The sequence below is a fragment of the Rhipicephalus sanguineus genome, chromosome 6, assembly GCF_013339695.2.
Source record: "Rhipicephalus sanguineus isolate Rsan-2018 chromosome 6, BIME_Rsan_1.4, whole genome shotgun sequence".
Taxonomy (NCBI): domain Eukaryota; kingdom Metazoa; phylum Arthropoda; class Arachnida; order Ixodida; family Ixodidae; genus Rhipicephalus; species Rhipicephalus sanguineus.
Window position 1 is genome coordinate 66,140,356 of NC_051181.1, and position 13,902 is coordinate 66,154,257.

Genomic DNA, 13,902 nt, shown 5'->3' on the forward strand with positions numbered 1-13,902 from the left:
GGCTCCGTTTACCGAACGCCCACGTTTCCACCGCGAGCGACTAATGATATCTTTTAAAGCTGACCACCACGGTACGGTATTTACGTACTTGGGAGGCTGGGAAGTGGGGGACTGGCCTTTCTCCCAGAAGAATCTTCTGCTACAAATTTTTAGCCACGCGTTCGTGTAGTTTACTAAAAAGAAAAAGAAAAATTCAGGAGCCCTCCCCTATTGGGAAAATGGGGCCAAGCGAAGCTGGGTGCCTGCGTGCCTGACGTACTGCGTTTTTTTTTGCTCTTCCTTTCTTTCTTTCTTTCTTTCTTTCTTTTTTTCTTCCTTTCGTTCTATCACATTGCTCAGCGCTCGCTACCAACTGTTTCCTTCCTCCATGCCAGGAATTTTACCGTGATCCACGTGTTAAAGGGAAACTAAAGAGCAAAACGATTTTTCTCGCATTAGTAAAGTAGTCTTCCACGATACCAAAAACACCACGCTTGCTGCGAGAAGACGCTTAATAAGCGAGAAAACGCGCAAAAAGAAAATACAGGTGGTGACGCCACCTTGGAATTCCCGCACCATTTGACGTGACGTCACATTTTTTGACGGCGCCTGCTTGGGCCTACGCAGTTGCTAATCGGTTAAATCGAAGTACATTGTCCTCTGAGGGGGCCAGAGACTTGACATAACGAGTTTGTGGAAATTTCGTCGAGCCAGTGGCGCCAAAATACGTTAAATGCTCTTTGAAACCTTTTACATCACGAATTACAAAGTTCGGCGCGAAATTTAAAAATGAAACTTTGAACTTGGTTTTCTCCTCTAATAATAAACCTATGGTGGTGAACTAAACTACACAAGAGTTGTCCGAGCACACTTTATCAATCTAAACCAATTCATTGTTTCTCTTTAGTGTCCCTTAAGGCCGAGACAGACGGTACGATTTTCCATGCGATTCGACGTCCGACGCGGCGGTGGGAAAACTGGAATGCTGGCCTTTCATAGCATCGAACAGCCACCATTCAGGCTGCCGCACCGCCGCGTCGGCCGTCGCATCGCATGGAAAATCGTACCGTCTGTCTCGGCCTTTAAGCAGCGCGAACACTTCAGTTCGTTACAGCCAACGGGTTGTATTCAAGACGCCGAAAATCGAAATGACGAATATCGGAATGCCGAAGTATGAAACACCGAAAATTCAAGAAGCCGAAAATATAAAAAACCGAAAATATAAAACTCTGAAAATATAAAAAACCGAAAATTTAAAATGCCGCCATCACCTAGCTATAGTGGAACATAACGTATCTTGGCAAGATGAAGGTTCCGCCGGCCTTGTACGACGTGCATGCGTTTTCTCCCTCTTTTCCAATAGCCATCTTCCCTTCTCTAACAGTTCAAACTCAAAAAAAAAAAAAGGAAACTATATTTCTGCACAGCTCATCGCGTTGCAGAGCGATTCCTTGTTTATTGCATTTCAGACAGATAAGGTGTGTTCAATTCCTCGCAGAAAAGGTATACATATAGAGTCGACATTGCCCCTGTTGCCCAGACTAGATGCCAAACGATGTTCGCGTCACTTTTGCTTCTTGCCTTGTGAGCGGCGGGGTTCGCCTGTGATTGCTCCCTCGACGTTTTCTTCGATTCTATAGCTTGCTCCCGTTTCACGGTGGCCATGAGCCGGAAGAGCATGGCTTGCACGGATCACTGTGTTCGAGATTATCATGCGACTACCTTCTACAGGAAGGTCGGTAATCACTATGGCGTTGCATTCGCCTCGCTTCTCGCACTTCCGAATACCGTCTAGAACCTACTTTCTTGTCAAACACATGACCATAACTGTCTTTGCAGCTAAGTTTTGTTTTACCCTTCTGGGAGTACACCGCACATGCGTCTTCGTCCATTTACCTCCGAAGCAATGAAATTTGACGGGGTTTTCGGCATTTTCATTTCTCGGACGTTTCGTTTCTCAAGCATTTCAATTTTTCGGCGTTCTGACGCCCGGCCTTTTCATATTTCGCCCTCTTGATGTTCGGCGTTTTGATAGGGACCCACAGGCAACAACGATGGTCGTGCGTTCATATCCAGGCAAAAATGAAATGTGGCAACACGAAATTACCCGTCACCTCGATAACCTCGATCAAAGATTACATTTATATCAGAAGCGGCTGATCGCAAGCCAACGACCGAGAGAGCATGAAATATTGGAAAACGGGGCACACATTACGCATGTGACCGGCGCACGTTCAAGCGCCGCTAGTTTTATTTATTTATTATTTTTTTTGGCGCTCGCGGGTGCTTTTTTTTTTCTTTTGCGGTCACACCTACAAAACTACCGGTAATTTCGGGGCAATGCTGAATATATTTACTGGTATCTGTAAATTTTTATGATGGGTGCTACTCGCCTTTTACATCTCTTCGATGACAATTTTGCAGAAATACAAAAGGCGTAAAAAAAAATGAGAACCGGTGCTGACGATTGTCCTCCGCCATCGCTTAGCTCGCATCGCCTCTTGCAGGTAGTAGTAATAATAATAATAATAATAATAATAATAATAATAATAATAATAATAATAATAATAATAATAATAATAATAATAATAATAACAATATAATAATAATCGCTGGGGTTTTACGTGCCAAAGCCACGATATGATTACGAGGGACGCCGTAGGCGGACCCTGCATTTATTTCGACAACATGGCGTACTTAACGTGCACCTAAATCTCAGTACACTGGCCTCTAGCGTTTTGCCCCCACCAAAATGCGATTGCGCGAGCAGGGTTGGCGCGGCGGGCCATACAATGCGCCAAATTGGCTTTTTTTTTCTTTTTTGTATAATGCACTCGCCAGACCCGGACGTTGGACGATGAAAATTTCAGCTTGGCTCCATTGCCTACACTCCCTCTATAGATAAGGTTCCTACATTGTCGCATTTACTAGCCACCTTTTTTGTTGTTATTTCTTGATAAAATAGCAACTAAGCCTGAAGACTACCCATTGTTTCCAAGCTTTTCTGTCGTATTGTAAATACGCGCGCATGTCCTCCAGCGGACTGGTGCGCACTGAGGCACCCGACGCGTGTAACGACTACTTAAGTGCGAGCGGCGAAGTTGTGCGCATGTAGGCAAACCTGTGACTAGCACGCCGCTGATGCCTGATGCTGCCCGCCATCGATGCCTATGCTACATTCTAAGAAAAAAAAAAAAGAGTCATTTGACTTCCTTCGAAGAGTCCCTGATTTTGGAGTTTGACTCTCTTTGGAGATCATTGTATACTCTCTTCTGAGAGTCGTGTGACTCACGAGAGGGTTAACGTGTCTCTCTAAAAAGAGTCATATACGTGGCATGTCAGGACACTCCGAAAGGAGTCACCGATACTCTTTTTTTTTTCTTCGACTCGGTTTCAAATTCTAATGCGCAGCGCGTGTTCTTGTATGACTTCCACAAAACGAAGAGATACGCATACTGTTGATATTCAACCAGATTTCGCTACTTCAAGCAGGACTCGTATTACAAGTTACTAACTCTGCTAATCGATTTCGCTCTACGGCTTCAAGAAAAAACTCCTTCAACGTCTAAAGTTCCTACTGAGTAATTGGCTCGAATCTTCCAAAATTACTATAGCAAAACTTAATAATAATAATAATATCTGGGGTTTAACGTCCCAAATGGCAAAGGTTATGTCTACTCTCATAAGCTATGTGGACGCGCAGTACATCTGTAATAATTATCAATATTATTGCGATAGCAATTACATGGACACTCTCGGCTGATTTTTGCCGTCGCCATCATGCCCCGGATATGTATATGTATGCATATATATAAAAAAGGCACAAAGAAAAATACAGCAGAAGAAAAAATTCTGAAGTACCCGTCCGCGGATTCGGACCCGCAACCCCTCGCTCCCCATCGCGTTGCGTTAGACAACTCAACCACACGCCATGTTTCTTTTTTTTCTTTCATGGTATTTATTATAATGCGTATTTGAAATTATCACAAACGCTTCAAGTATGCATTTCATGCGTATGGCAATCCATCTAAAGGACATTTACGAAGAACTTGACATCAGACCAGACTGGCACCCCATCTTGACGAGGTGTTCATCCTTACCAGCCTCCCTGTGTGTTAAGCTTTGAAGAACATTACCTGTTTCTCTGGACTTGCACAGTATATATGCATGTAAGCCTTTGAATGCTTTTGCAGTGATTGTGCGATTATTGTCGCTAAGTGAATGCATCATTACGTCAACCACACACCATGTATGCGCCCACGAAATAACGGCGAGCTATTTATATACACAATGTTCCGCTGATGGTAAGGAAATCTCGGAGGATCGTGAGCGTTTTTCTATCAAGCAACGCTCCTAATTTTCTTTCCATTTGTAAAGTGCCCTTGAGACGCGCACGACAACGTGGTCATTTTCTGTACCAACTTGTGATGTGAAAGGAAAAAAAAACCAAAGAACACCGGGCACACCTTGCATCAGACGCCCCCGTGTAGCAGGAGACGCACAGGGTCGCTCCACGCGCCGCAGTTTAAAAGAAGAAGAAATATCTAAGAGCGTCTGATTCTCCATTGTCGACACTTGCAGCAGCGTCGTTCAAACACACTGTCACAGTTGTTAGTTCACCCTTACGCTGTGCATGCCTGTGCGTTATTTTAGGGCGTCCTTCTTTGGGCTCCAGCGGCGCGCTGCAAGTATATAGAACTGCTTCTGGCCGGTTCTTCGTGTGACATTTCAATTTCTTGCTATCGCATTCATTGCTTCGCCCTTGCGGCGAAACTGTGACTTTTTTAAATGCGAATGCATTTCTTAGTCGGGGCATGTCAGGCGTCTGTCGGTGTCCGCGCGCCGGCAGGTTTTATCTCTCCGCTCTCACTCGCTTCTTCTTCAGTGGTTATTAGGGAAAGGAAAAAGGCACCTAATTTCTGTCTGCCTATAGGCGACACGGCGCAGTGCCTTGTAGGGGTGGGGGTAAGGAGGGAATAAAAGAAAAGTAGGAAAATAGAGAGAAAAGTGATTAGGAGCACATCCATCCAACGAAGAGAAAAGAGGACAGGAAAGATGGGGGAAACGGTCACGGGAGTTCAGGGACGGGTCCGCGAAACACAGCTAGAGGCACGGTGCACAACATCGGCGAAGCGGCGGAGGCCCCGTCGATGAGCGGCGCACAGCAAAGCGGGTGAGCGGCCGGCACGTCCGTCTTGCTTGAAATCCAGCGAGCGAACCCTCTCACTCCCTCTCCCATATCAACAGCTGCGGGAGCGCGCGCTTATCCTCGCCCCTAGCAACCGAAGCAGGTGGTGTGGGCAGAGTAGCGGAGAGTGAGTGGAGAGGAGGAGAGCGCTCTGGCGTGTGAGGGCGCTCACATCACGGGAGCTCGGCGGAGCTCCCGCGTGTGTGGAGAGAGTGTAGGAGAGGGTAGGTGCAGTGCTTCGCTGCTCCTTTTCTCGTCGTTCGCTCTCTCTCCTCCCTGCGCCCCACTCCAACACCACCTAGATTAGAGAAGGCCTTCCCGTCCCCTCCCCTCAACAGCCTGACGTCACCACAGTCAGATCGGCGGCGGATTGAGAGGAGGGTAGGGGAGGTCGAGGAAGCCGACTAAAACGACGAGAGAGTGACATGGCTTGCCACGGCTTACGGCTGTGAACTAATGCGGGGCCAATCGCATGCTCGAGCCCGACTGCGGCAGCTTTTTTCAGGAACCAAGTCGACAAAAACTTGCCCCGGTAGTCTCATCCTTCGCTAAAAAAATTTTTTTTTCTTGCTACATGGCTTGATTACTACCGTTGTGCATGGTGTATGTTACAAAAGGCGCTGCATTTCAGCCTTCAAAACTTCAAAGTTCTGTTTGTAGCGGAAAGTGTGTGCTGTGCTCTGGCCACATTGTGCTCAAACCACGTTGTTTTAGTGGCGGTCGCAAACGAGCTGTCACTGTCACGCAACTCAGTATAGTATTGCTGCCACGGCATGCATTAACTACCAAGCAGTATGCCTGCTGTTGTTGTGCGCCCAATTGCAAATCTAATTATGCCGGAGAACCCACCGTTCGCGTCTACAGGTTCCCCGTCGGCGCCGCTGAAAGAACAGCGTGGACGCGCGCCGTGCCGCGTAAGGATTTTGCGCCATCAAAGTACACAGTGGTAAGGAAGTCTGCCTTTTGTTTCCTGTTACGTTGCTCTCATATTTGCTTTTGCGGTCGCATAATTGTGGGGACTGCTCGGTATTTCTGTCGTTAATTTACACGTAACGTTCTATCTGATTCCAGCTCTGCGAAAAGCACTTTCACCAGAGTGACTTCGTCACCTCGACGAGCTACACGGACACGGTCACTGGCAAAGTGATTGAAGTTCCGCTTAAACTCAGGCGTCTAAAGCCGGGAACTGTTCCAAGCATTTTCCCTGGCTGCCCCACGTATCTTTCTCAAGACAAAAGTGCAGCCCGCGAAGGCCCAGAAGAAAAACGGGCTCGTATGGAGGCCAAAGCGCTGCAAGATGCATGGCAAGAGTCACTCATCACTCAACAAGAGGAAGAGCAGAGCAACGCCATCTCCTCTCTCGAGGACCTCTTGTGTCACACGGACAAGCTTTTGGTGGGAGACTTCTGGAGCAAGGTGATCGTGAAAGGCAGTGTGTGGTTCTTGAACTTTGTGCCTCAAGATGCGCCGGTAGTGCGTTGTGCTATAGTTGTATGTGCCGACCTCTGTCTCAAAGTATACTTTGGAGAGACACGGATTGAAAAGGTAGGCACCGTTGTGTTCCCTGTTTCAATTTCGGACATTAGACAACTTGGTGATACACTTGACCGCGTTGAGGAAATTGTAAAATGCTCCCAAAATGATGAGGCAAATGTTGAGCTTCTTTTGCGACGTATGTTGGCACACTTAGAAGAACTGTCATCATTACAGTTTCCGTCTGACTGGCAGGCAGAAGTGATGAAGTTTCTGAGGCAGCAAGATCAGATTGTTTTGACCAATGGAGCGACGTATCCAGCCGACTTACTTGTGTTCGCCAGTATTATGTTCACAATATCGCCACACGCTTACAAGTTCATGCGAAGTACATCGAAGTTGAGGCTTCCTCATCCAAACACTATTAGGCGTGTTTGTGCCACATACAGCATTAGTCCTTCTTTGGAGCAACAAGATGATTTGTACTTGTCGTATGCCAAAAAAATGGCATTAGCACTCAAGGACCATGAACGGACTGTAACGCTCATGATAGACGAGATACATTTACAGTCCTACTTCGAATATAAAGGTGGTTTTGTCACAGGTGCAGCTACGAACAGCAACATTGCTGCAACACGGCCGCTAAATAAAAAAGAGGTGCGGCCTGCCGAATGGGTGCGTTTTCAATGGGGGAACGCGTGACATGCTGAGTTTTGAGACGCTACCGCGGGGGCGCTGCACATCGGGAAACAGCGGCCGCTAATAAGCGAACGCTCGGGGCGTTGACTCGGGCGAGCGCAAGCAGACGCTCTTGTTGTAAATGAGCAGCCGTACGCTTGCTTACGAGGTAGAAAAGGTGCGGGTTTTTGGTTGCGTTGGCTCTATCAGTGAGTGTTTAGTGTGACTGGACATTTCACCATAACTGCAATGCCCAAGACCTGTCGCCGTGGTGGAGATCGGTAGCTGCGAAGAAGTCGCAAATTCACTTCGTTCACTTCAAGCAGTACGACTTCAAGGTAGAGCGCAAGGTGCTGCGACCGATAGCCGTGCCGACCATTTTTCATCTTTTGCAGTTTACAAGCTAGCCGCGTCCTCATTGAAAGGTAGACCACTTGTTCGCGTTTTCCCTACTCCTTCCATATCGAACAGCAAACAATATTAACTAGACGAGTGCCGAAGCTCAAGAAAAGAAGTCAATCCCTTGCGTGCAGAAGTTGCTGAAACAAAGCATGGTGAGTGGAATGACGTCGAAGTATTCTCTGGACTGGACGGCCGCCTACACAGCCCTGCCGTGGAAAACCGACTTAAAACGCGAGAGTTAAAACCCAATGGCCCTCCAGTTCGATGTGCAGCGCTGTGTGTCTTTCCGCCATTTCTTGTTTTCGCTTTTCATCTGCGCTGTTTCTTCAGGACGTGAGTACGCGCCAAATCGCCCAACTTGCCATTTTGGTGCAATATGTTGGCAAGACGTTTGCATTTACTGTGTTTCAGTAATGTAGTAACAACTCATGTTTGAATTGGGTATCATTTTAAAATGGCACTTATTAGTGCAATGCGAAGCAGATACACAGCAGATTTAGCAAGTATATGCGTAGGAAATATTCCATGTCACGCTGGTTTATTTTGAAGAGCAGAAAGTAATCACGCATCTCTAAAATGCCCCTGCAATGAGGAAGTCGTCCACGCAGATAACACAAGCTAGAAGATTCAAACGACTGAGGACATCAACGAACAACAGTGGACCAGTTTTGTTCCCAGTAGAAGAAAAAAAAGAACCACTGTTCAATAAGGTTTTACATTTATCCATCTATCTTTTGGCAGCGGCGCTGTACAGCACGCTTATAGGTGTGTCTTCATGGGAGCATGCCCTTCTCGCGTATAGTAGCAATAACCGCAAAGGAAACCATACTGACACCTCATCTGGCGTGTCTTGCACGTAAATAGCCGAAATACAATCACAGATCAACGTGAGGCGACTGTAATGACCATTAAAACGAATGCACGCAGCGGGCTGGCCGCCTGTGCGAGCGGGTTTAATTTACCGTTGTGCAGCGTTGCGGCGGCGGGAGCAAGAACTAGCGCTGTCACCAGCGCAAAAGAGCGTTCGGCAGGCCGCACCTCTTTTTTATTTAGCGGCCGTGGCTGCAAGGACAGCATACGTCTTCATGATTCAGAGCCTTTTGTCATCCAACAAAGATGTTGTGCATATTCTACCTGTTGCAAAACTCGAGGCGAAGGACTTGCACTGCTTTATCAGGCGCCTCATTAAAGAGCTAGAAGATGCTCGACTTCGGGTGATCGCAGTTATTTCTGACAATAATTCCATTAACCGCAAAGCAATGTCTTTTTTTTCTGATCCCCCCAAAATTAATATTGTCTATGCACACCCATCTGATCCTTCAAGACCTTTGTTCTTTGTTTTGGACAGTGTTCACATTCTCAAGTGTATCCGTAACAACTGGCTTAATCAACGTAATCCTGGGACTTGCATGTTTTTTCCCGACATAACTGAACTTTCCAGTGATGGACAAGTGTTAACAGCATCATTTGGCACTTTGAGGAAGGCACATGAAGAGGAAAGCAATGAGCTCTTGCGGTTGGCCCCCACATTATCTTTAAAAGCATTAAATCCATCCAACTTGGAGCGCCAGAATGTCAACCTCGCCCTGAAGATTTTCAACCTTTCAACTATTACAGCACTCACAAGTTCCAAGTTAGCTCAACTTCAACATGCCAAAGGCACAGCTGAATTTATCCGCATCATCTTGACTTGGTGGAACATCGTAAACGTCAAAACGCCTCACAAGGGACAGCGCCTACGCGATGGCTTTCAAGAGCCTGTGAGAAGTCTGTCTTCCCCTCAGATCGATTTCCTCAACAGTGTAATTGACTGGCTAGAATTTTGGGAAAGTCTAAAGCATGATGCAGGCCACCTGACTCGCGAAACACACTGTGCATTCCGCCACACTTGTCACGCTCTTGTAGAAGTAACCCGCTACTGCATTGAAGAGCTCGGCTTCTCGTACGTGTTGCTGGGAAAGTTCCAAACCGACTGCCTAGAGGACAGATTTGGAAAATATCGGCAGTTGTCGGGAGCGCAGTATCACGTGTCTATACGGCAGATATACGAGTCGGAGCACAAGCTCAGATTGCAAAAAGTGCTGGAGCTCCCCGAACTCCCTCATCTAGATGTTCTAACCCCATGTGGCTCTCTTAACGACCCACAGTATATGAAGCGGTTTGGTGTTGCCATAAGAGAGCAAGACATCAAGAAGAAGCAGCCGATGCTTCCTGCCATTACTTATGTGGCAGGCTACTGTGCACATGCAGCTGTAAAAAAGCTTGCATGTACCTCCTGCAAGGACAATCTTGTTTTAGAAGACGAAAGTTTTGAGAATGATGATTTTTCACTTATTGCCAGTGCCACGAGAGGTGGCCTCAAGTTTCCTCAACCTGTAGTTGTGCAGGCAGTTTTGACAATGGAAATAGTGCTTGAGCAACTCGTAAGCGAGAAAAACGCGACTGAGTTTTATGATTCTCCGAAGCAAAAAGAGCTTCTTGTTGCCTTGACGTCATCGCTTACCGATAGCGATGAAGACCTTGACACTTGTGACCGGGGGCATTCACCACAGCTCGTCATGAAGTATATTCTTAGTGCGGCTGCGAATTTTTTATTAAGTAATCTGTGTAAACAGAACAATGACAAGCTTACGGCCAGTAAACAAGAAAAAAAGCGAAAGCTAAAGACACTGCAGCCTTGACCTTCTTTAGCTGCATATGCAGGCCATGTTGTTTTGTAAGAAGCTGCATATGCAAACAAGCATATGTTGTTTGGTAATAGTTTGTACTGTTTTGTTTGCATGTGAAATGATTTGTTTGTAGGTATTGTTATGCCATGTTCATTTTGAACTGTTGAAAGTGTAATAAATGAATGAGAAAGTTGACTTTCGTTTGTATTTATAAATGCCTTACTGGAGATTGCTGCATCAGTCAAGTTCAAAATACTTTCTGCATCAAATCTCGAAGTATCGAAGTCATACCAGCAATACGTGTGTTTGCTAAATGCCCCATCGGTAACGGTTGTCAGGAAAAACTAATAAAAAAACAAGGAAATCTTACGATTGTTTACATAAATGTCTGAAAAAAAAAATGGGATGGTGGGTTTGCATGCCGACAGCCAGTGGTCCGCGGGAGCACTTTGTACGAATCAGAAATAAAACTACATTATTGAAATAGGTTATGTGAAAACCTATTGCATAAGAAGCATTTGTGAGGGTAAATTTAAATTCACAGGCTGTTTGCATGCGAAGAGACCGGTAGCGAACTCGATACAACCGTTTCGGCGCAGTGAAGCCAACTACCAGGCCGATCTCACTTCCGTGACGTCACAGCAGCGTGGGGAGGCCTTCAGTATTTAGGTGGTGTTGCCCACTCTCCTGTCCGCTCGCTCGCACGTATATATAAATGGAGTGAAGCGATTACTACGCCGTGTACTCTCGGCGCAAGAAATGCATTCGCATTTCCTCACGATTCCCTTCGGGGAGGTGGGGGCATTTTTTTGCAACATACCGGTGGCTTTCAAGACCAATCAACTTCGGTCTCCGTTTTCGCTTGTTCAATATGATACTATATATTAACCAAAACGTAAAGCGACCCTAATGCAAGAGAGTTGCACTTGAACGGTGTTTGTGAACGTGTGATTAACTCTGAGTCCTCTTCTTCTTCAACTTCTCAGCCGATGTATCGATCCTTGACCCCCCCCCCCCCTTCATCGCCCGAAAGCTTTGTGCACCTAAAGTGATTTTGCTCTGCCTCCAGGATCGGGAGCATTGCAAGCTTTCTGGACCTCCCCTGGTATCGCACTGCCTTCGTGATCGGTACACCTCCGACCATCCGGTGATTTCACGTGACGGTGTCATCAGATGACGTCATAGTGAAGTCATAATGACGTCGCGCATTTTGCTATCTGTTACATCATGTTGACACCAACAAGCAGTAATCTCTGATGAAATTACTTTTTACATCGTTCGTGCTGACGCCGACGGTCACTTTTATCTCTTGGTGAAGTACGTAAGGCTTTCGCCTTAAATATAACTCTTCGCTTGATCCACAACCATCATTCTCGCGCAAATTTGTCGAAGCGTCTATTCTAATAGCTGTCTATAATAATGTCCACTGCAGGGAAATAATGGCGGAAAGAATACAATTTTAAGATTTAAAGCAAACTGTATTAAAGCAAAAGGTTACATGTCGTTCTTCTAGTTGCCTCGCGGTCCGTCCCAGTTCGTGCCTCGAAGCTAACTGCCTTGCCAGGAGGCTCCGGCCTGGCTCCTCTGTCGAGATGGGCCTTTCGTCCCCACGGGGACCACACCCCTGCAGCCAGCGCGCACACAGAACTCACGGAATACGCTCGTAAAAAGCCGTGAGTTCGAACGTCTTGAGTTTCGGTGGCGCGTCGCACAGGAAACAAACACTGCCCCACGCAGGGCTCGAAAACGATAGGAGGTACACACACGCGGAGTGGCAGTGCTCCGACACTGACACTTCTTCTTCTTCAGTGGTTATTAGGGAAAGGAAAAAGGCACCTAATTTCTGTCTGCCTATAGGCGACACGGCGCAGTGCCTTGTAGGGGTGGGTGTAAGGAGGGAATAAAAGAAAAGTAGGAAAATAGAGAGAAAAGTGATAGGAGCACATCCATCCAACGAAGAGAAAAGAGGACAGGAAAGATGGGGAAACGGTCACGGGAGTTCACCCACTGACACGATCTCCGTTTTAGTTGGAGCTGTCCTCAGCTCCACGCCCCAACTGAAGGCCGATGCTGGTGTCCGCAAGTTCAGCGGCGTCGTCACCTCGTTCATGGTACACACGCACCTGTTCGATGTTGACGGCCCTGTCGGCGTCGCTTCCCGACGTCGCAGCTCGCCGAATGAGGGTGATGTTCTTTCCTCGGAAACCGACAATCACTTACGGTCCCTCGAAGCGGGGGTCTAAAGTCCAACGGCGAGCCCCAATGGCGCACAGCACCTTGTCGCCAACGTTGAATTTGGGAACTTTTCGCCTCGCATCGTAACGGAGAGTCGAGTAGTGCTGGCTCGTTTTCAACTTTTCTCTGGCTTCCTTGCGCGCTACTGCTAGTCCACGCAATCTTTCGGACTCTTCGATATCGTTTTGGATCGCTCCAATGTTGAGTTCACCTGGAAGCTTGGGTTGGTAGCCGTGCATTAGCCAGAATGCGCTGTATCCGGTTTGCTCAGACTTTGCCACGTTGATGGCGAAGACGGCGTCAGCAAGCATGCGCTCCCAGCTTTGTGCCTGGCTGAGAAGCTTTCTCAGAACTTGCTTCAATGTGGCGACCATGCGCTCCACGAGGCCATTTGCCTGAGGCCAATACGGAGGCGTTTTCAAGTGTTCGATTCCAAGTTTTCTGTGGAGAGAAGCCGTCTTTTTGTTCACGAAGCCTCTCGCCTGATCCGTAATGATCACTTCAGGATCGCCGAATCGTGGTATCCATCGGTTCAAGAGGTAGTCGATATAGCGCGTCGACGCCGTACTTGGTACGATGCCAGCATCCATGTATCGTGTGGCATGGTCAATGCAGAGCAACACGCAGCCTTCGTCCTCCGTTGCGTTGAGTGGGCCAATGTGATCCAACGATAAAACGATGTTGCGTTCGTTCGGCACATGTCGGGGATGCAAACAACCTTTCCTCCGTTTCGTCCGAGCGTTGATTGCCTGACAAGTATGACACGACTGAACGTATGATTTAATATCCTTAGATATTGATGGCCATCGATACCTTCGCGCGATGAGGTCCTTCGTTTTGGTTGCGCGAAGGTGTCCATTGCTGTCGTCGAATATTTTCATGACAGCGCTCCCGGGACGACAATTTTCTTAACTGTGCGGCCTTTCTCAGTCATCTGTCTGGTTAGAACGCCGCCGTCTGTCGAGTTGACGCTGTCGTCTTTCGCTCCTTCGTTCATCATCTTCGCACATTCTGTGTCCATGGCCTGAAATTGCTTCAGCGTCTCGTGATTGCGAATAATCAATGTCTGCAGAATCACATGCCTCTCCGCATCCTCTCTTTCGAGGACGTCTCCTGACGTTCTTTTCTCTTCCAGTCGTGAAAGAGCGTCTGCTGCTCCGTTGAGCCGACCGGGACGATGCAGTACGTCGAACGTGTACTCAGCGAGGTCGAGCGTCCAGCGAGCAAATCGGCGGTTGGTCGCTCCCTTCTGCACGAGATACTGTTAGGCTGAAGTTG

General features: G+C 47.4%; 2 protein-coding genes across 2 annotated transcripts in view; one reads left to right on the forward strand and one right to left on the reverse strand.

The window, feature by feature from the left end:
• Positions 1–13,902, reverse strand: part of LOC119395848 (neprilysin-1) — a 198,751-nt gene that overhangs the window by 95,193 nt on the left and 89,656 nt on the right. The gene's annotated exons all lie outside the window — the stretch shown is intronic.
• Positions 8,887–10,703, forward strand: LOC125758981 (uncharacterized). Its single transcript, XM_049416789.1, has one exon. The coding sequence runs from the start codon at positions 8,980–8,982 to the stop codon at positions 10,399–10,401; it is 1,422 nt and encodes a 473-aa protein (XP_049272746.1). The 5' UTR covers positions 8,887–8,979; the 3' UTR covers positions 10,402–10,703.

Excerpts from the sequence above, each read along its gene's own strand:
- LOC125758981 (XM_049416789.1), top strand. The coding sequence starts at position 8,980 with ATGTCTTTTTTTTCTGATCCCCCCAAAATTAATATTGTCTATGCACAC.